The sequence below is a fragment of the Dama dama genome, chromosome 15 (assembly GCF_033118175.1).
Source record: "Dama dama isolate Ldn47 chromosome 15, ASM3311817v1, whole genome shotgun sequence".
Lineage (NCBI taxonomy): Eukaryota > Metazoa > Chordata > Mammalia > Artiodactyla > Cervidae > Dama > Dama dama.
In genome coordinates, this window is record NC_083695.1 from 13,445,180 (window position 1) to 13,465,790 (window position 20,611).

The 20,611-nt window shown below is 37.2% G+C and overlaps 1 protein-coding gene across 2 annotated transcripts in view; it reads right to left on the reverse strand.

The window, feature by feature from the left end:
- TSNAX (translin associated factor X) overlaps positions 1–20,350 on the reverse strand; it is a 41,032-nt gene extending 20,682 nt beyond the window's left edge. Inside the window, exons 1-4 of one of the 2 annotated variants that reach the window (XM_061161491.1) lie at positions 20,195–20,350; positions 19,652–19,756; positions 16,763–16,877; positions 4,332–4,462 (exon numbers count right to left, since the gene is read on the reverse strand). In XM_061161491.1, the coding sequence (XP_061017474.1) occupies positions 4,332–4,462; positions 16,763–16,877; positions 19,652–19,756; positions 20,195–20,210 (367 nt within the window). In that variant the 5' untranslated portion in view covers positions 20,211–20,350. The remainder of the gene's footprint in view (positions 1–4,331; positions 4,463–16,762; positions 16,878–19,651; positions 19,757–20,194) is intronic. The other variant, XM_061161492.1, reaches the window with a different exon arrangement.
- Positions 20,351–20,611: the final 261 nt, after the last annotated feature.

The window sequence follows — 20,611 nt, forward strand, 5'->3', positions numbered from 1 at the left end:
AATCATTTGTTTCCTGTGAATGAATGGGAAGCTTCATTCCCGTTAGTTCAGGTAAAGCACCTGAATTAACATCTCTGCACACAAAATCTCACAAAAAGAAAAATTCAATGTTTAGCTATATCTTTTCCCCTTCACTAAATTCTTCCATTATTTATTCCAAAGGTTTGCAGATCTTCATGTTCACTTTTTCACTAAGCCATCTCAATTGTGCTAATATACTGAAATGATATCAAATTTTTCTGTACTGATATGAGCCTTAAAATGACTCTAAAGATTAATATTGATACTATTTTTGTATTATATCTAAGCAACCGCCCCTGGAAACATGTTTCCTTTTGGAAGCAACAAAAAACAGTCAAACAAAAATCTGCAAAAGCAAATCATTAGATAAAAGATTTGGCTGAACAACAAGAACAAAAAAGCCCTTTTAAAATACTTTTGCTCTTCATTCTGTCAACATTTATCAAACAGCTATTAAGTGTCTGGGATACCCCAGTTAACAATAACAAAAAACTTTTTGTAGAGACTTAGAGAGTCCACATTCTAGCAGAGGAAGAGAAACAATAAAGAAACATAACAAATAAGGAGATTAGAGAGTATGTCAAAGTTGTTAAGTGCTATGGGGGGGGGGGGGCGGAAAGAGCAACATAAGAGTTATAATGTGTTCTGGATTATTTAAGAAAAACCTTCATATTTGGACGAAGAGAAATTTAAGCAATATAAAGCCTTTAGTTGGGGTAAGGTTCTAAAGTTCAACAGGTAAATTAAATCCACACAATAAGCAAGCAATGGTACCACTTACTAGCTTATGACCTTGAACAAGTTGCTTAACTCCTGTAAGTCTCAATTTCCCCACTTAAGAAGTGGTAAAAATATTTATGACTCAGGGATACTGCAAAGGTCACATAAGTATTTAATATATAAAGAGCAGTTTTAAAAAATATCTGTACCTGGCCCAAAACTCTCACTCAACCCATCATTCACATTTTCGGATAAGAGAATTAAAATATTAGTTACTGTCTGAACTTAAGTTTTCAGCACTAGGATGTCTCAAAATTAAATGACAATTTTTAATATTATCACAATGATATAAATTAAACCCAAAAAAGTACTTTTTTTCTTTGAGATGGAGGGAATTTCCCCCAACTGTTAATTTTTCAACAAGAGGAAAAAAAAAAAAAACAAAAAATATGATAGGGCACCAAAAAGTTTTAAGTGATTTATTTCAAGTAACTCATTATTTGTCATTTGTTTAAGAATCCTTTGGGACAATCTGTAATGTACTCTGATAAGAAATGTGTAGAAAACAGACCTAACTTTTTGTTGTTGTTCAATTATTAGTAGGATACTCAATGTTTGAGCTAACACAAGTATCCCTTAGGGAAATGCTCTGCGTGCCATTAGCACTATTCTTAATGAGGAAAAGCACAGAACTCCTTTAGTTCAATGCCAGAATTGTTTTATCTTCAAGTCAAAAGAACAACTATTTGGAGTAACACCAAAACAAGCATTTAACAATTACAAGCAGCAAGCTATTCATAAGCATCACATTGTTACTGCTACTCTAATTATAAATAAACTTATTTTATCAAGTAAAATATCTATGAGCAAATTTTTAAGTCCCAGACACTTCTCTTGACTGTTTTATTCCTCAACTTTAAGGAAACAAATCTTTATTGCATTAATTTAAAGAACCTCATTTTATTTTAAAGACTTCCTATAGAAAAGTGAGATACAGAGAATCCTTAAATATTTAATTCATGGGTAGGTAATCTCAAAACGTACAAATCATAAACAAAAGTCTTAAATGGAAAATGTACTTAGTCGCTCATTCGTGTCCGACTCTTTGCAACCCCATGGACTGTAGCCCCCAGGCTCCTCTGTCCACGGGATTCTCCAGGAGAGAATACTGGAGTAGGCTGCCATGCCCTCCTCCAGGGGATCTTCTCAACCCAGGGACTGAACCCAGGTCTTCCACATTGTGGGCAGATGGATGCTTTACCGTCTGAGCCACTAGGGAAGCCCTAAATGAAATACGATGCTTATAAGCACTAATCCCCATAAAATTCATAATCCTATGATTGTGATTTAATAATTCATAACCCTCAGTGATACTGAAGCGGGAATAACTGAAGAAAGATTCCTCCCATCTTACTAATGCCCTAACTAAACTTTTTCCCAGGGTTAGTGTTTCTTTTCTGATTCAAGAAACACTCTACTGATTGAATGAAATGTCCCCTTTGCCTTTTTTCCCCATTCCTGTTTTGTTCTAAAAAAGCATGACTTCTTAAGTAACATTCTGTGTGTCACTATCCATATGGTCCTTGCTCTTATTTAAAGCCATTCCTTATACTTTACTCACTGATCAATGAAGGAACTACAACATAACCTACTGGACCAAATGAAGCAAATCAACATCTCTAGATTAATTATGCCTCTTTTTGAACTTCACATAAATGGAATTATACAGTTAGATACTCTTTTGTGTCTGCTTATTTTGTCCAACAGAATGAGAAATTCATATTTGATGCTGCACACCTTTATCCTTTTCTAATGCTATAGAGTACTACATTGGACAACTACATCACAATGTACCCATTGTCCTGTTGATCAGGGTCATCTTTGACTTTTAGGATATTATGATTATAGCTGTTCTGAGATCTCCTGCACATGTTTTTTGGTGATATAATCCTCACTTTTCTCAGGTACATATCCAGAAGTAATCATATGGTAGACACAGGTTTTTTGCCAGATGCCACCAAAGTTTTTTTTAAATAGTATGGTCAGTATCTACAATTTAGTTATTCTGGTGAGTGAATGGTACCTCATTTGGTTTCACTTTACACTACTCTAGTGAATAATGATGCTGAGCACTTTTTTGTGAATATTCATAGTCATCTGAATAGTCACATTCTGGGGCCCCTATTCAACTATTTTTGTCCATTTTTAAAATTGACTTCTTATTGATTTGCAGGAACTCTCCACATATTCTATATGAGTTCTCTATCCAAAGTATGTACTTAAACATCATCTCTCAGACTTCAATTTGCCTTTTTGCTTTCTTAATGATGTCTTTTGATAAAGAGAAATTCTTAATTTTAACAAAATTAAATCAATCCAATTTTCCTTTAGTAGTTAATACTTTCTCCTGTCATTTAAAAAATCTTTCCTACTACAAGGTCATAAAGACATTTTCATACGTTCTCTTCTAGAGGCCTGTTTAAATTTCACTTCACCCTTCTTCCTACCATTACCTCTGATCTTCCTTCCCAATCCTCCCAAATTTGTCATATGCAAGGTTGTGCCGCCTGACAACATAAACGGAATTCATAAAGCTTTTTTAATTATGTGTGCTATTAATTTAAAAATCAAATAAATCCCTGATAGTAAATAATAATTATGAGGAAGGAAATGTATCTCCTTTCAGAAGACACCATAATGACTCTTCATATCACTTTAGCTTATAATAACGTATCTTCAACTTTAACTGATGTATGCAGGCACTTTCTCTTACTAATATTAAGACATTTCAACAACCACAGGTTGACATTTCTGAAAAACAAGTCCTGAAATGATAAATATTGAGACTAAAACTGAACATATATTGAACAGATACCAAATGAACTCATTTCTTACTACTGAACTGACCTCAGCTCAGTGGAATCAACTCTTTGATAGAAAGCAACTTCCATTTACTTCTATAAATATGAATCAAACTTTGACTTTGTCTTTCTGCAAATTTTAGGGGATGCCTGAGTTATACAGTTCTATTAGTGAACTCACAACAAGAAAAGGATGAAGAGGATCAGATCAAGTACTTTAAACGTTTGTGCAACTGATTTATAAATGGTGATAATCCCCAAGATCCAATACTCCATGAAACTTTTTAAAATGAATATATAAAACCCAGTCTTATTCTAGAATTCCCAGTATGGAGTCGCACTATGAGATGTTTTGGTCCATCTGGCTAGGTGATACATCCTCTTTTTATGAACCTACAATGACTGAAACTTAGAGCCACAAGTGAAATATACTCATGGTGGGGAATGAGATACACCCTGTCTGAATACACTCTACTCACTCAAGAATAAAGTTTCTCTATTAAGGGTGTCTTCTCAATTACTTTATCAAAATCTATCAATGACTATCACTACACAGGAAAATAAAGCCAAGTAAGCATTTTAAAATTATCTTTATATTACTACTCAGAAGTCCCAATTTTTTAAAGCCAATAATATTTACTGTTAATTATAATTCATGCAATGCATACATAAATCATTTAACATACTATTATCTTTTAAACATTACCACTAAAGTAAACCTAGACTCACCTGTAGTAATGGCTCTGTGGAATTGATGCATGTCTTCTACTGAGAGCTCTTGGGCTACCTGCAAAATCTTTTGTCTGACACCATCCAATTTAACTTCTGATTCAGTCAATATTTCTTCCATATCAGGTGCACTACAATCAAGATATTGGGAACTTTTAAAATATCAGTGAAATTGATAGTGAAAAACTGAAATAAAATACATATCAACTAATGTACAGCTAAATAAATATGCTATGTATCTTGAAACTTCTAACTCAAAAGTACAACTATAGTTTATTAAAAATAGGTGAAAAACATGGAAAATGCTTTAACATAATATTCAGTGTAAAGAAGTATAAGAAGCTGTATTTATAACATAACCATAACTACAAGAGAAATTATGTTCATAAAAACATGGCATCTGGATGAATGGATAAAGAAGTTGCGGTACATATATACAGTGGAATACTACTTAGCCATAAGAAGGAATGAAATTAGGTTGTTTACAGTGATGTGGACGGACCTAGAGTCTGTCATACAAAGTGAAGTAAGTCAAAAAGAGAAAAATAAATATTGTACATTAATGCATATATATAGAGTCTAGAAAAGTTGTACTGATGAACCTGAGAATAGAAATGCAGATGCAGAGAACAGATTGTGGACACTGCAGGAGAAGGAGAGGGTGGGACAAATTGAGAGAGTAGCATTAACATAGATACACTCAGTTCAGTTCAGTTGCTCAGTCATGTCCAACTTTTTGGGCCCACACAGAATACAGCATGCCAGGCTTTCCTGTACATCACCAACTCCCGGAGCTTGCTGAAACTCATGCCCATTGAGCTGGTGATGCTAACCATCTTATCCCCTGTCGTCCCATTCTCCTCCTGCCTTCAATCATTCCCAGCATCAGGGTCTCTTCTAATGAGTCAGTTCTTGGCATCAAGTGGCCAAAGTCTTGGAGCTTCAGCACCAGTCCTCCCAGTGAACACTCAGGACTGATTTCCTTCCGTGTGTGAAAGAGGTAGCTAACGGCAAGCTGCTGCACAGCACAGGCAGCTCAGCTCGTGCTCCTGATGACCTAGACGGCGGGATGGGGCTGGGTGGGAGTGAGGCTCCAGAGCGAGGGGACACATGTGAACTGACAGCTGACTCATGCTCTCGTACAGCACAAACCAACACAACATTGGAAAGCAGTTATCCTCAACAACAAGACATCTAGAGAGGTCTACTTTCCGTCAGATGGAATAACATGGCTTTGTCAGCCCACCATAAACAACTGAAGAGAAATAAACACGTAACAACAGATCAATAAAAAGGTTTTCAGACACTGTGAAACGGGCAGCATAGGACAGCATGAGAGATGAGTGAAAAAAAGGACGTGTGCCCTACGACTGTCCCATCTGACTGCTGCAGAGTTTCCAAGGGACAGTCCGGGCATGAGAAACTTAGGTGGACCTGGGAGTCTCCCGCAGTAGAGGCAGGGAAGAGGGGCGTTCACAGTGGTCAAGATGGCTAAAACTTGCAAAGCAAAAAAACAAAGGAGAAAACTACATGCAGGGAGTTTCCCAGATCTACAGAAGGGGACTACTCATGTCTTCAGTTGAATTTTGATTAGTGAGAATTTGTGAGGCTGAAAAAAGGCCCACTCTAAGTGAACACACAAAAGAATCTCAACAGCCCATACAAGACCAGAAATAGTTGATTCATCACTGGCACACTGACAGTACAAAATGTATTAAAGGAAGTTCTTTAGGCAAAAGAAAAATGATGCCAGATGAAAACATGGTTCTATTAATAAAGGAATAAGGGACACCAGAAATGGTAAATATATGGAAAAATATAACTTTTTAATTTAAAAAATCATACTGTTTAAAAATAATAATGTATTATGGGGAGTATTACTTTTATTTAAACAATATTATTTTTTTTTAATTTTTAAGTAAAAACAATAATCCCCAAAATAATTATTACTGTTACTTAAACAATACAGTTTTCTAATTAAAAAGTTATCTTTTTCCATATATTTACCACTTCTGGTATATTATGGGGATTATGGGCTAAACCAGGTGGCACTGTAGTAATGAATCTGCCTGCCAATGCAGGAGTGCAGGTTCCATCCCTGGGTTGGGAAAATCCCCTTGAGTGGCAAATGGCAACCCGCTCCAGTATTCTTGCCTGGAAAATTCCATGCATAGAGGAGTCTGGAGGGTTACAGTTCATGGGGCCACAAAGAGTCAGACATGACTGAGTATACACCCACAGGGACTATAAATAAGATAGAAGTAGCATGTATTTCAGAAGTAGTACAAAGGCCAAGCTTGTAAAAGTGAAATGGAAAAGAAAGAATAGAATTATAGGGTTCATATATTATAGGCAAAGGGATATGCAAGCTGTCCTTACTCTGCACAGTCTCATGTTAACTGGTATCTGTGCATATCAACACTGTGACCTCAATTTACAAAGTAACTCTTACCACAGAAGCATGCAAAGGAAAGACATGATTCTGAAATGTACACATTTCATTTAACATGGTACTGTACAAAGTGAGGACAGCAGGCTGTGACAAGTCATATATTACAAACCATAAAACCACCACTACAAAAACAAAAAACAACTACAGTTAATAAACCAACAAATAAGATAAAAAATGGAATTATAAAAAATACTCAATCTAAAATAAGGCAAAAAAAAAAAGGAAAATGGATCACAGATTGAATTTCAACCATATCAATAATCACATTAAATGTAAATGGTCTAAACACCTCTGTAAAAGGCAGAGATTAGATAAAATTGATAAACAGATTAAAAAACAAGAAAGATAAGAAAGCCTTTTAAAATATATACGGTGTTAAAGTGTTAGCCACTCAGTCATGCCTAACTCTGTGACCCCATGAACTGTAGCCACAAGGCTCTTCTGTCCATGGAGTTCTCCAGGCAACAACACTGGAGTGGGTAGCCATTCCCTTCTCCAAGGGATCTTCCTGACCTTGGGATTGAACCCAGTCTCCAGCATTGCAGGCAGTTCTTTACTGTCTAAGTCACCAGGGAAGTCCAGACATAAATACATTTAAAATAAAAGGATGAATAAAGATATACCCTGTTAACACTAATCAAAAAAAATGAGAGTAGTTATTAACATAATAACAAAGCAGATTTCAAGACAAAGAATATTTCCAGGGATACAATCATAATAATAATGGGTCAATTCATCAAGTGAACAGAACAATCCTAAATGTTAATACATCAAATGAAAGAACTTAAATACAGGCCTTCTGGATCCCAGACTTGTGCGGGATGCCCCATGTCATCCGGATCGCTTGTATGCTCAGGAGCAGTAGCAGATGACAAAACGAATGAACATTCCATTGTCAAATATCACACCTGATACTGAGCATCTTTGCTCAGCTTGTCAGCATCATCTTTCACATTGCATTTGGTCTTCCCACTGTGGTTAGCTCCGCCCAGCCATCAACTACTGGCACCCTCCCTTGGCCTGGCCCAGTCAGAACTCTACAGAAATCACTTCACCTACAGATCGGTTATCAACTCAAGGCAGTGCTGTATAGTTGGAGAAGTCCTGCGGCTACAGGAAGAATAAAACTGAAATCCAGAGGCAGGAGACTTAAACCCAAAACCTGAGAACACCAGAAAACTCCTGACTACATGGAACTTTAAGCAATAAGTGACCATCCAAAAGCCTCCATACCTACACTGAAACCAACCACCACCCAAGAGCCAATAAGTTTTAGAGCAAGACATACCACACGAATTCTCCAGCAATGCAGGAACATAGCCCTGAACGTCAACATACAGGCTGCCCAAGGTCACACCTAACACACAGACCCATCTCAAAACTCATTACTGGGCACTCCATTGCTCTCCAAAGAGAAGAAATCAAGTTCCACATACCAGAACACTGACGCAAGCTTCCCTAACCAGGAAACCTGGACAAGCCAATCGTCTAACCCCACCCACTGGGTAAAATCTCCACAATAAAGAGGAACCACAGACCTCCAGAATACAGAAAGCCCACTCCAGACACAGCAACCTAAACAAGATGAAAAGGCAAAGAAATACCCAACAGGTAAAGGAACATGAAAAATGCCCACCAAGTCAAACAAAAGAGGAGGAGATAGGGAATCTACCTGAAAAAGAATTTAGAATAATGATAATAAAAATGATCCAAAATCTTGAAAACAAAATGGAGTTACAGATAAATAGCCTGGAGACAAAGATTGAAAAGATACAAGAAATGTTTAATAAAGGCCTAGAAGAAATAAAAGAGTCAATTAAAAATGAATAATGCAATGAATGAGATCAAAAACACTCTGGAGGGAACCAAGAGTAGAATAACGGAGACATAAGATAGGATAAGTGAGGTAGAAGATAAAATGGTGGTAATAAATGAAGCAGAGAGGAAAAAAGAAAAAAGGATCAAAAGAAATGAGGACAACCTCAGGGACCTCTGGGACAATGTGAAACACCCCAACATTCGAATCATAGGAGTCCCAGAAGAAGAAGACAAAAAGAAAGGCCATGAGAAAACACTCGAGGAGATAATAGCTGAAAACTTCCCTAAAATGGGGACGGAAATAGCCACCCAAGTCCAAGAAACCCAGAGAGTCCCAAACAGGATAAACCCAAGGCGAAACACCCCAAGACACATATTACTCAAATTAACAAAGATCAAACACAAAGAACAAATACTAAAAGCAGCAAGGGAAAAACAACAAATAACACACAAAGGGATTCCCATAAGGATAACAGCTGATCTATCTATAGAAACCCTCCAGGCCAGAAGGGAATGGCAGGACGTACTGAAAGTAATGAAAGAGAATAACCTACAACCTAGATTACTGTATCCAGCAAGGATCTCATTCAGATATGAAGGAGAATTCAAAAGCTTTACAGACAAGCAAAAGCTGAGAGAATTCAGCACCACCAAACCAGCTCTTCAACAAATGCTAAAGGATCTTCTCTAGACAGGAAACGCAGAAAGGTTGTATAAACTTGAACCCAAAACAACAAAGTAAATGGCAACGGGACCACACCTATCAATAATTACCTTAAATGTAAATGGGTTGAATGCCCCAACCAAAAGACAAAGATTGGCTGAATGGATACAAAAATGAGACCCCTATATATGCTGTCTACAAGAAACCCACCTCAAAACAAGGGACACATACAGACTAAAAGTGAAGGGCTGGAAAAAAATATTTCATGCAAACGGAGACCAAAAGAAAGCAGGGGTCGCAATACTCATATCAGATAAAATAGACTTTCAAATAAAGGATGTGAAAAGAGACAAAGAAGGACACTACATAATGATCAAAGGATCAATCCAAGAAGAAGATATAACAATTATAAATATATATGCACCCAACATAGGAGCACCGCAATATGTACGGCAAATGCTAACGAGTATGAAAGAGGAAATTAATAGTAACACAATAATAGTGGGAGACTTTAATACCCCACTCACAACTATGGATAGATCAACTAAACAGAAAATTAACAAGGAAACACAAACCTTAAATGACACAATGGACCAGCTAGACCTAATTGACATCTATAGGACATTTCACCCCAAAACAATCAACTTCACCTTTTTCTCAAGTGCACACGGAACCTTCTCCAGAATAGATCACATCCTGGGCCATAAATCTGGTCTTGAAAAATTCAAAAAAATTGAAATCATTCCAGTCATCTTTTCTGACCACAGTGCAGCAAGATTAGATCTCAATTACAGGAAAAAAATTGTTAAAAATGCAAATACATGGAGGCTAAATAACATGCTTCTGAATAACCAACAAATCATAGAAGAAATCAAAAAAGAAATCAAAATATGTATAGAAATGAATGAAAATGAAAACACAACAACCCAAAACCTATGGGACACTGTAAAAGCAGTGCTAAGGAGAAGGTTCATAGCATTACAGGCTTACATCAAGAACAAGAAAAAAGCCAAATAAACAACCTAACTCTACACCTAAAGCAATTAGAGAAGGAAGAAATGAAGAACCCCAGGGTTAGCAGAAGGAAAGAAATCTTAAAAATCAGGGCAGAAATAAATGCAAAAGAAACTAGAGACCATAGCAAAAATCAACAAAGCTAAAAGCTGGTTTTTTGAAAAAAATAAACAAAATTGACAAACCATTAGCAAGACTCATTAAGAAACAAAGACAGAAGAACCAAATTAACAAAATTAGAAACGAAAATGGAGAGATCACAACAGACAACACTGAAATACAAAGGATCATAAGAGACTACTACCAGCAGCTCTATGCCAATAAAATGGACAACTTGGATGAAATGGACAAATTCTTAGAAAAGTATAACTTTCCAAAACTGAACCAGGAAGAAATAGAAGATCTTAACAGACCCATCACAAGCAAGGAAATCGAAACTGTAATCAAAAATCTTCCAGCAAACAAAAGCCCAGGACCAGATGGCTTCACAGCTGAATTCTACCAAAAATTTAGAGAAGAGCTAACACCTACCTTACTCAAACTCTTCCAGAAAATTGCAGATGAAGGTAAACTTCCAAACTCATTCTATGAGGCCACCATCACCCTAATTCCAAAACCAGACAAAGATGCCACAAAAAAAGAAAACTACAGGCCAATATCACTGATGAACAAAGATGCAAAAATCCTTAACAAAATTCTAGCAAACAGAATCCAACAGCATATTAAAAAAATCATACACCATGACCAAGTGGGCTTTATCCCAGGAATGCAAGGATTCTTTAATATCCGCAAATCAATCAATGTAATACACCACATTAACAAATTGAAAGATAAAAACCATATGATTATCTCAATAGATGCAGAGAAAGCCTTTGACAAAATTCAACACTCATTTATGATTAAAACTCTCCAAAAAGCAGGAATAGAAGGAACATACCTCAACATAATAAAAGCTATATATGACAAACCCACAGCAAGCATCACCCTCAATGGTGAAAAATTGAAAGCATTTCCCCTGAAATCAGGAACAAGACAAGGGTGCCCACTCTCACCACTACTATTCAACACAGTGTTGGAAGTTTTGGCCACAGCAATCAGAGCAGAAAAAGAAGTAAAAGGAATCCAGATAGGAAAAGAAGAAGTGAAACTCTCACTGTTTGCAGATGACATGATCCTCTACATAGAAAACCCTAAAGACTCTTCCAGAAAATTACTAGAGCTAATCAATGAATATAGTAAAGTTGCAGGATATATAATTAACACACAGAAATCCCTTGCATTCCTATATACTAACAATGAAAAAACAGAAAGAGAAATTAAGGAAACAATACCATTCACCATTGCAACAAAAAGAATAAAATACTTAGGAGTATATCTACCTAAAGAAACAAAAGACCTATATGTAGAAAACTACAAAACACTGATGAAAGAAATCAAAGAGGACACAAACAGATGGAGAAACATACCGTGCTCATGGATTGGAAGAATCAATATTGTCAAAATGGCTATTCTACCCAAAGCAATCTATAGATTCAATGCAATCCCTATCAAGTTACCAACGGTATTTTTCACAGAACTAGAACAAATAATTTCACAATTTGTATGGAAATACAAAAAACCTCGAATAGCCAAAGTAATCTTGAGAAAGAAGAATGGAACTGGAGCAATCAACCTGCCTGACTTCAGACTCTACTACAAAGCCACAGTCATCAAGACAGTATGGTACTGGCACAAAGACAGAAATATAGATCAATGGAACAGAATAGAAAGCCCAGAGATAAATCCACGAACCTATGGACACCTTATCTTTGACAAAGGAGGCAAGGATATACAATGGAAAAAAGACAACCTCTTTAACAAGTGGTGCTGGGAAAACTGGTCAACCACTTGTAAAAGAATGAAACTAGAACACTCTAACACCATACACAAAAATAACTCAAAATGGATTAAAGATCTAAATGTAAGACCAGAAACCATAAAACTCCTAGAGGAGAACATAGGCAAAACACTCTCCCACATAAATCACAGCAAGATCCTCTATGACCCACCTCCCAGAATATTGGAAACAAAAGCAAAACTAAACAAATGGGACCTAATGAAACTTAAAAGCTTTTGCACTACAAAGGAAACTATAAGCAAGGTGAAAAGACAGCCCTCAGATTGGGAGAAAATAATAGCAAATGAAGAAACAGACAAAGGATTAATCTCAAAAATATACAAGCAACTCCTGAAGCTCAATTCCAGAAAAATAAATGACCCAAGCGAAAAATGGGCCAAAGAACTAAACAGACATTTCTCCAAAGAAGACATACAGATGGCTAACAAACACATGAAAAGATGCTCAACATCACTCATTATTAGAGAAATGCAAATCAAAACCACAATGAGGTACCATTACACGCCAGTCAGGATGGCTGCTATCCAAAAGTCTACAAGCAATAAATGCTGGAGAGGGTGTGGAGAAAAGGGAACCCTCTTACACTGTTGGTGGGAATGCAAACTAGTACAGCCACTATGGAAAACAGTGTGGAGATTCCTTAAAAAACAAGAAACAGAACTGCCATATGACCCATCAATCCCACTTCTGGGTATACACACCGAGGAAACCAGATCTGAAAGAGACACATGCACCCCAACGTTCATCGCAGCACTGTTTATAATAGCCAGGACATGGAAGCAACCTAGATGCCCATCAGCAGATGAATGGATAAGGAAGCTGTGGTACATATACACCATGGAATATTACTCAGCCGTTAAAAAGAATTCATTTGAACCAGTCCTAATGAGATGGATGAAACTGGAGCCCCTTATACAGAGTGAAGTAAGCCAGAGAGATAAAGAACATTATAGCATACTAACACATATATATGGAATTTAGAAAGATGGTAACGATAACCCTATATGCAAAACAGAGAAAGAGACACAGAAGTACAGAACAGACTTTTGAACTCTGGGAGAAGGTGAGGGTGGGATGATTCGAAAGAACAGCATGTATATTATCTATGGTGAAACAGATCACCAGCCCAGGTTGGATGCATGAGACAAGTGCTCGGGCCTGGTGCACTGGGAATACCCAGAGGGACAGGGTGGAGAGGGAGGTGGGAGCGGGGATCGGGATGGGGAATACGTGTTAATCTATGGCTGATTCATATCAATGTATGACAAAACCCACTGCAATGTTGTGAAGTAATTAGCCTCCAACTAATAAAAAAAATAAGTAAATAAAACAACAACAACAAAAAAAAAGAACTTAAATACTTCAAGCAAAAACTGACAGAACTGCAAAAAGAAATAGACAAATTCACAATTATAGTCAAGAGATTTCAACATCTCTCAATAGTTGATGGAACAAGCATATGTTAATGAAAATCAGAAATGACAGATGATTGAAAAATATCATCAGCCAACTTGACTCAGATGATACGACAGGACACTGCCCCGACGGCAGCAGAACACATATGCTTTTCAAGTGTACAAGGTCCAGAGAGACCATATTCTAGGTCAAAACCAAGTTTCAGTAAATTTAAAAGAATTCAAATCATATAAAACATGCTTGGAAAATTCCCAAGTATTTGGAAACAAAATAACATCTAAACAACCCAAGATGAAATCAAAGATGAAAATGAAAATTAGAAAGTATTTTGAACTGAAAGAAAATGAAAAGCAATGTATCAAAATTTGTGGAATGTGGCTAAAGTGTACTTAGAGATGTAAAAGGGAAACAGCACTGTATTAGAAAAGAAGAAATGATCTCAGTTTCTTCTTTGATCCCAGCTTCCACCTTAAGAAATTCTTCAGAAAAGGAACAAATGCATCCAAAGTAAGCAAAAAGAAGGAAATAGCAGAAATCAGTATGTCAGAAAACCATACAGAATATCAATGAAGTCAACAGTAGCCCTTTAAGATCAATAAAATTCATAAACCTCTAGCCAGACAGATCAGGAAAAAGAGAGGATACAAATTACCAACTTCAGGAATGAGAGAGAGAATATTACAACAGGTTCTATAGAAATAAAAGAACATTATGAAACAAAACAGAAAAATTCCTTGAAAGATCAAACTACCAAAGCTCACTGGTAAAGACATATCTACCTTTATCTATTTAATTTAACCTTTATCTATTAAAGAAAATGAAAGTATAGTTAAAATATGAAAAGTGCTCATTAAGAGTAGTAATCTTTATGTACTCTAATTTCCTTCATGAAGGGTTTTACTTTCTCTAGTTTATAATTTTTCTAAAGTTTACTATTAGTTTACTAATCAACTAATGTTATGGACAATATGGAAACAATTAGGATAAAAAAATATAACATATGAAATCTGCTTACTGATAATGGCTGTTTAATTCTTTCTGTTTCATTTTCATAAAATGTCAGTTTACTTCATTCACTGAGTTCTTTCACTCAGTACCTTAACTTCTCTGTCATTTTTATTATTTCTAAAGATTATTATTCTCTAAGTTTACTATAATGAATATTTATTATTTTTCGGTAGACAACCACAAGATGACATTACACAACAAGGTTTTCTCCAAAATATGAAATTCTCCTGTTACAGTTCTACTATTTCTTTAAACTGCTGAATACTGACAATTGTTTTATTTTTTTTTTCCATTTATTTTTATCAGTTGGAGGCTAATTACTTTATAATATTGTAGTGATTTTTGCCATACATTGACATGAATCAGCCATGGATTTACATGTACTCCCCATCCCGATCCCCCTTCCCACCTCCCTCTCCACCAGATCCCTCTGGGTCTTCCCAGTGCACCAGCCCTGAGCACTTGTCTCATGCACCCATCCTGGGCTGGTCATCTGTTTCACCCTTGATAATATACATGTTTCGATGCTGTTCTCTCGAAACATCCCACCCTCGCCTTCTCCCACAGAGTCCAAAAGTCTGTTCTGTACATCTGTGTCTCTTTTTCTGTTTTGCATATAGGGTTATCATTACCATCTTGCTAAATTCCATATATATGCGTTGACAATTGTTTTAGAACTGAAATGTCTTTGAAAAAAGACATTTGAAAAAAGTGTTTTTTCAAAAAGACTTTGAAAAAAGTGTTCATAATTCACCAGATCAGTGTTGCTTTTTTTCATAATACAAGCTCAAGTGTGTATAAGCTACCTGAAAACTGGTTCAAAAAACAAGCAAAAAACTAATTTTAGAATCAAGTATAAAGAAGAAAAGGTTAATAGTGCCACATTCCACTAATCTACATATGGCAAATTTGTTTTCACTTAATGGAATGAAAATTAAAGTATTTCAGAGTTACCTTAAAAGTTGTGCATGAATAGAATACTTCAATACTACTTTAATAATAAAAAGCTCATAAATTACACTTGGACTTGCTTAAATACTTTGTCAGACACACAGTGGGGAGCCAATGCTCGCTAGCCTTCTGGAGGCATTTGGAATTGGCAATGTAACAAGAATCTCTCTTTCTGAGCTACAGGGTGGATGATTTCTACCTCAATGAAGAACAGAAAAGCAAAGAAAGCTAGTCAAATAAAATACGAAACAAAGAGGAGAAACTGGAGATACCCAGCTACATTCATAAAATATTCCACTTCCCTCCTCTTAATCTAGGCTAGTTTAAGTTTGCTTCTTTTATTTGCAACAAAGAAATCTATCAAATATACAGAACTCCCTAGAAAAACAGTAAAGTCTTACAGAAACAATGTCACAGAGCTGAAGGTGGGGGAACTTGCAAAGAATTAAGCTTCCCTGGTGGCTTAGATGGTAAAGAATCTGCCTACAATGCAGGAGACGGGGGTTCAATCCCTGAGTCGGGAAGATCCCCTGAAAGAGGACACGGCAACCCACTCCAGTATTCTTGCCTGGGGAGCCTGGTGGGTTACAGTCCATGGGGTCACAAGAGCCAAACATGACTGAGCTACTAATACTTTCACCTAGAAAAACAGTCAAATCATAGATTAAGAATGTCACAGAGCTGAAGGTGGAAGAATTAAACCCCAAAGAATTCAACAGCCAACACTATCACACGCTGCAAAAATGTAAATAAGAAAACAGTAGAAGAGTATATACTAGATTTATCAATATGAGTGAATAAAGGCAATTTCAATTCAGTTAAGCAGAAAGCCCAATATCCAATGAACTGAAAAATGAATGGGAAGATAAGCAGAATGCAACGTTTACCTAATATTAACATTTTTTCACATATCCAAGAAAAGCTTTAATGTTAACAGGCTCTAATAAACCATTAAAGTTTAAATATGTCCACAAACAATAGTTTATCTCTGTGAATGATCTTAAAAAGACACAAATCCTTAGCTATCCTGAAAATAAGAAAAACTTCCTATTTTTAAAAAAATGTTTATTCTTAAAATCTACCTGCTACTAACATCCTCTTGATCCTGGTGTTCAAAAAGTCAGCTAGTTACTGCCCACTGACTTACTGATAAAAATAAAATACCTATCAGCCTGTATCCAACTGTAACAAATTTAAAGATATTTACTTACCTTGTAATTCTATGGAGGAGAAAAATCGTCCTTTTGCTTTCAACAGTTATATCTCGACTAAGTTTCACAAGTCTCTCATATTTGTCATGTCTTGCATCAAGTTCCTGTTGAAATGCTAAAAACACATTATGATGACCATAAGCATGCTTGTTCTACATTTGAAAGTATAATGAAATAATACTGTCAGTATATAGGAGAAATCAACTTATTTACTTTTAAAGTACCTGGAAATCAAAAACTCTGCTGCTAACCAAGATATTCTTTCTTTAAATACAGGTATGCCTTAACTGGATTTCACCACTCAGAGCCTCATAATGAAATATATATATTGTAACAAATTATCTGTTCTAATAAAGAGATTGTTATCACAAAATTATCACATATAACTACTTACAAAAACTACTTTCAACTACTTCACTAAGTTATGTAAAGTTATTTTTAATTACCTTACCATGTACAATATAAATATCCTGAAAAAATAAACCAGGATTTTCAAATTATGCTTATAAACCTTAATAACATCAACTTTCTGAATTCTCAAGCCCTAGCTGTTCAAACACCCAAAAAGCACTTACTTAATAACCACTTTATTTTAGAAAAATTATCATTCCAAAGAACTAACAAGTTGCCTGGCACTCCACAGACATGCTTTGAACGGGAATACAAAAGTTTATTCAGAACTTGAATAAACTATTAACCAAATGAGCAGCTGATAAAGGCCTAAATACATCCCGTCTTTTATTACTGAGATAATAATTAGGCTAGGATTTTGCCTAATATTTGAAGACAATCAAATACATTCACATTTTGACTATATTAATGACCACTGTGAATTAGATACTATGAATAAAAAGTTAAATAAGGCAGTTTCTATCCTCAAGCTCAGTCCAGTATGAGACAGAGATGGAAACAAAGAATTGAATGTGATCACGCTATAATAAATATACAGAAAAGGTTCAGTAAAGCAGGAATTATGTTTTTCTTGTTCACTATCAACAGATGCTAAAACACAGTATTAGTTATGTTCAGTCACTCAGTCCTGACTCTTTGAGACCCCATGGACTGTAGCCCCACAGGATCTTCTGTCCATGGGATTTTACAGGAAAGAACTCCTGAGCGGGTTGCCATTTCCTACTCCAGAGACTCTTCCCGACCCAGGGATCAAACCTATGTCTCTTGCATCTCCTGCATAGGCTGGCAGATTCTTTACCACTAGCACCACCTCGGAAGACCTTGCTAGAACACAGATGTTCAATAAATACGTCTTGACTAAATGGGTAGATGTTCAATGAACGCAATGTCTGTCACCAAATTTGCTTGGGAGGAAAATCAGAAAAAAATCAGAGAAGTAGGAAGAAGCTACTTGGAATGGGTCTTAAAAAAAACTACAGTACATCGGCTGGGCAATGGGGGCTCCAAGCTAGAAGCTATTCCAAGCCTAAAGAACTATGAAGACAAAGGCAGGTAGAAACAAAAGACAGCAAAATATGCTTGGAAACAAGCAATGGAGTGTGTGAGCCCATAACGATAGGGAACACCTGACCCAACATAGTTTCTCCACTGCGTATACAGCTCTATCAATACGCTCTTTCCTCAATCACAAGTAGTTGTCTTACACCATTGAAGATCACTGTTATGTGCTGTGACAATCTTCAAATATGTCCACAATTTACTTAATACTCCTCCTTTCAAAAAGTGGCACCTAATTCCCGTTCTCTCAAACATGAGGCTGAGTTTTAGTTCATTTCAAACTAATAAGCTATAGCAAAAGTGACATGTATGATATCCAAGATTAGGATATAAGAGAACTGTGGTCTTCTCCCTTCCTCTATCTGAGGAAGCCAAATGCTGTAACACAAGGACACTCAAGTAGTACCATGGAGGGGTCCACATGGAGGAACACAGAGCTGACTGCTAGCAGAAGACCTAAGTGACTGATAGTTGTGGATCCTCCAACTCAATTCAAGTCTTCAGGTGCCTCCAAGTTATCTGAACCAACAGCTAACTCAGCCTCCCTTGGATTCCTGAACTACAGAAACTATAAAGAAAAGGATGCTGGGGGAATTCTCTGCTGGTCCAGTGGTTAGCTCTCTGCGATTTTACTGCAAAGGAGCATGGATTCAATCCCAGGTAGGGGAACTAAGATCTTGCCTGCCACAGTGTGTCCAAAAAAAATAGCATGCTGGACAGAAGACAAGAGTTACATGAATTTTGTTTTATATTTTGTTTTGCAATGAGGAACAATTTTCCCAAGTTAATATACTGAGAAAAGAGAATCGGGGAATAAATATTCACGTATAATTTACATGCAGTTGAGTGCCCATTCTCTGCAAAGAGGTATAGTGAAAACAAAAATACAGCATTTCCCTCCTGGTTCAGTGGCTGAGACTTCACCACCCAATGAAGAGGGTGTGAGGTTGATGCCTGGTCGGCAATCCCACATGCCTCACGGCCAAAAAATCAAAACATAAAATAGAAATAGTTATTATAACAAATCCAATAAAAACTTTAAAAACGTTCCACATCAAGAAAATCTTTAAAAAAATAAAAAGTCTCCAAAAGCCTAGCGGAGAAAACAAAACCAATACACGTTAAAAATTAAATAACCAACTATCTGTATGTATACTGCTGACATGTATGCTTGTGTATCAGGCGTACAGTAATTTTCAGTCATGTGCAGGTCTGATATTAATTAATGTTTACCTGTGAAACTTAAAAGGGAAAAAAAAGTCAAGACTTCTGTAATCTCAATTTTCATAGCAGACCGAGCACCACTGCAAAACCTCCAGGAAAAGTCTCAAGAGACTGAAGCATAACATAGATAAGTGATCCTTTTTACAACCTCTTTAGTTCTCTTCCCTTCACCAGTTTACATGATAGAGAACTTACATTTGAAGGCCAACATCACAGGTGAAGATGAATTAACATCCTTCCCTTCTCTTCTCTGGTTATGTGGGAAATTGTCATGCTTCCTTTTCCTGAACCCTCCTGCTCCTTACATAGAGAAGGAAAAAAAGGTTGGACAGGGCTCTCCCATCGCCAGGACTTGACAACACATATTAGCGGTAAACCCCTTTCTTCCTTAAAGCCAGACCTCCCCTGGGCCGTCATCGCAGAGACTTTCTCAGCAAACGAACAGAAATGCAGCCCTACCTTCCCCGACCACCTCCCAAACGTTAAGCTCATCCAAACCTCCCACAATGGGTTCCCTGATCTGGAACAACATGGGGCAATCGCCGAACTAAGATAAAAATGGCTCGAGGATTAAGGAAAAGAGGTAAATAGGGCCAATGTGGCCGGGGAAATCACCAGGGCCGCCGCCCCCCCAGTCTGCGAGGGGAGAAAGCATCTTTCAAGGGTGGGAAGTGGAAAATGTGACCAAAAGGCTGGATTAAATAAATAAATCACGCCCAAAGCTATTGAGGATGCCACCTTCTTTGCTGCTCATGTCTTCACGGCCTACGGCGAGAAGAGAGGAGACTAAGCGCCTCGGGGCGAGCAGGGTAACGCGCGGCGGCGGCCGAAAAGCCCTCAGCAGCGCCTTGAACAGCCGGCCGACGTCAACGCACTAGCCGGAAGCGCGCGCCAGCAACCACTCAGGCTTCCCTCTTCGCCCGCGCACACTTCCGGCCGCGTCCCCGCCCCGCCTCCGCTGCCTCTGCCCGGCGCTTGGCCCGAGGACCTCGCCCCCGGGCGCTGTTGTCGCAGCTGCCCTCTGCTGCGCCTGAAAACAGAAGCGACTTTACACACCTTTCCGCATTAGCTGTTCAGAAAAAAAGACGACTGCATCCCTCTGAGAGTGAGAGCAGTGTGAAGGCTGGAAAGCGACGAAAGATGTATTTTTTTTTT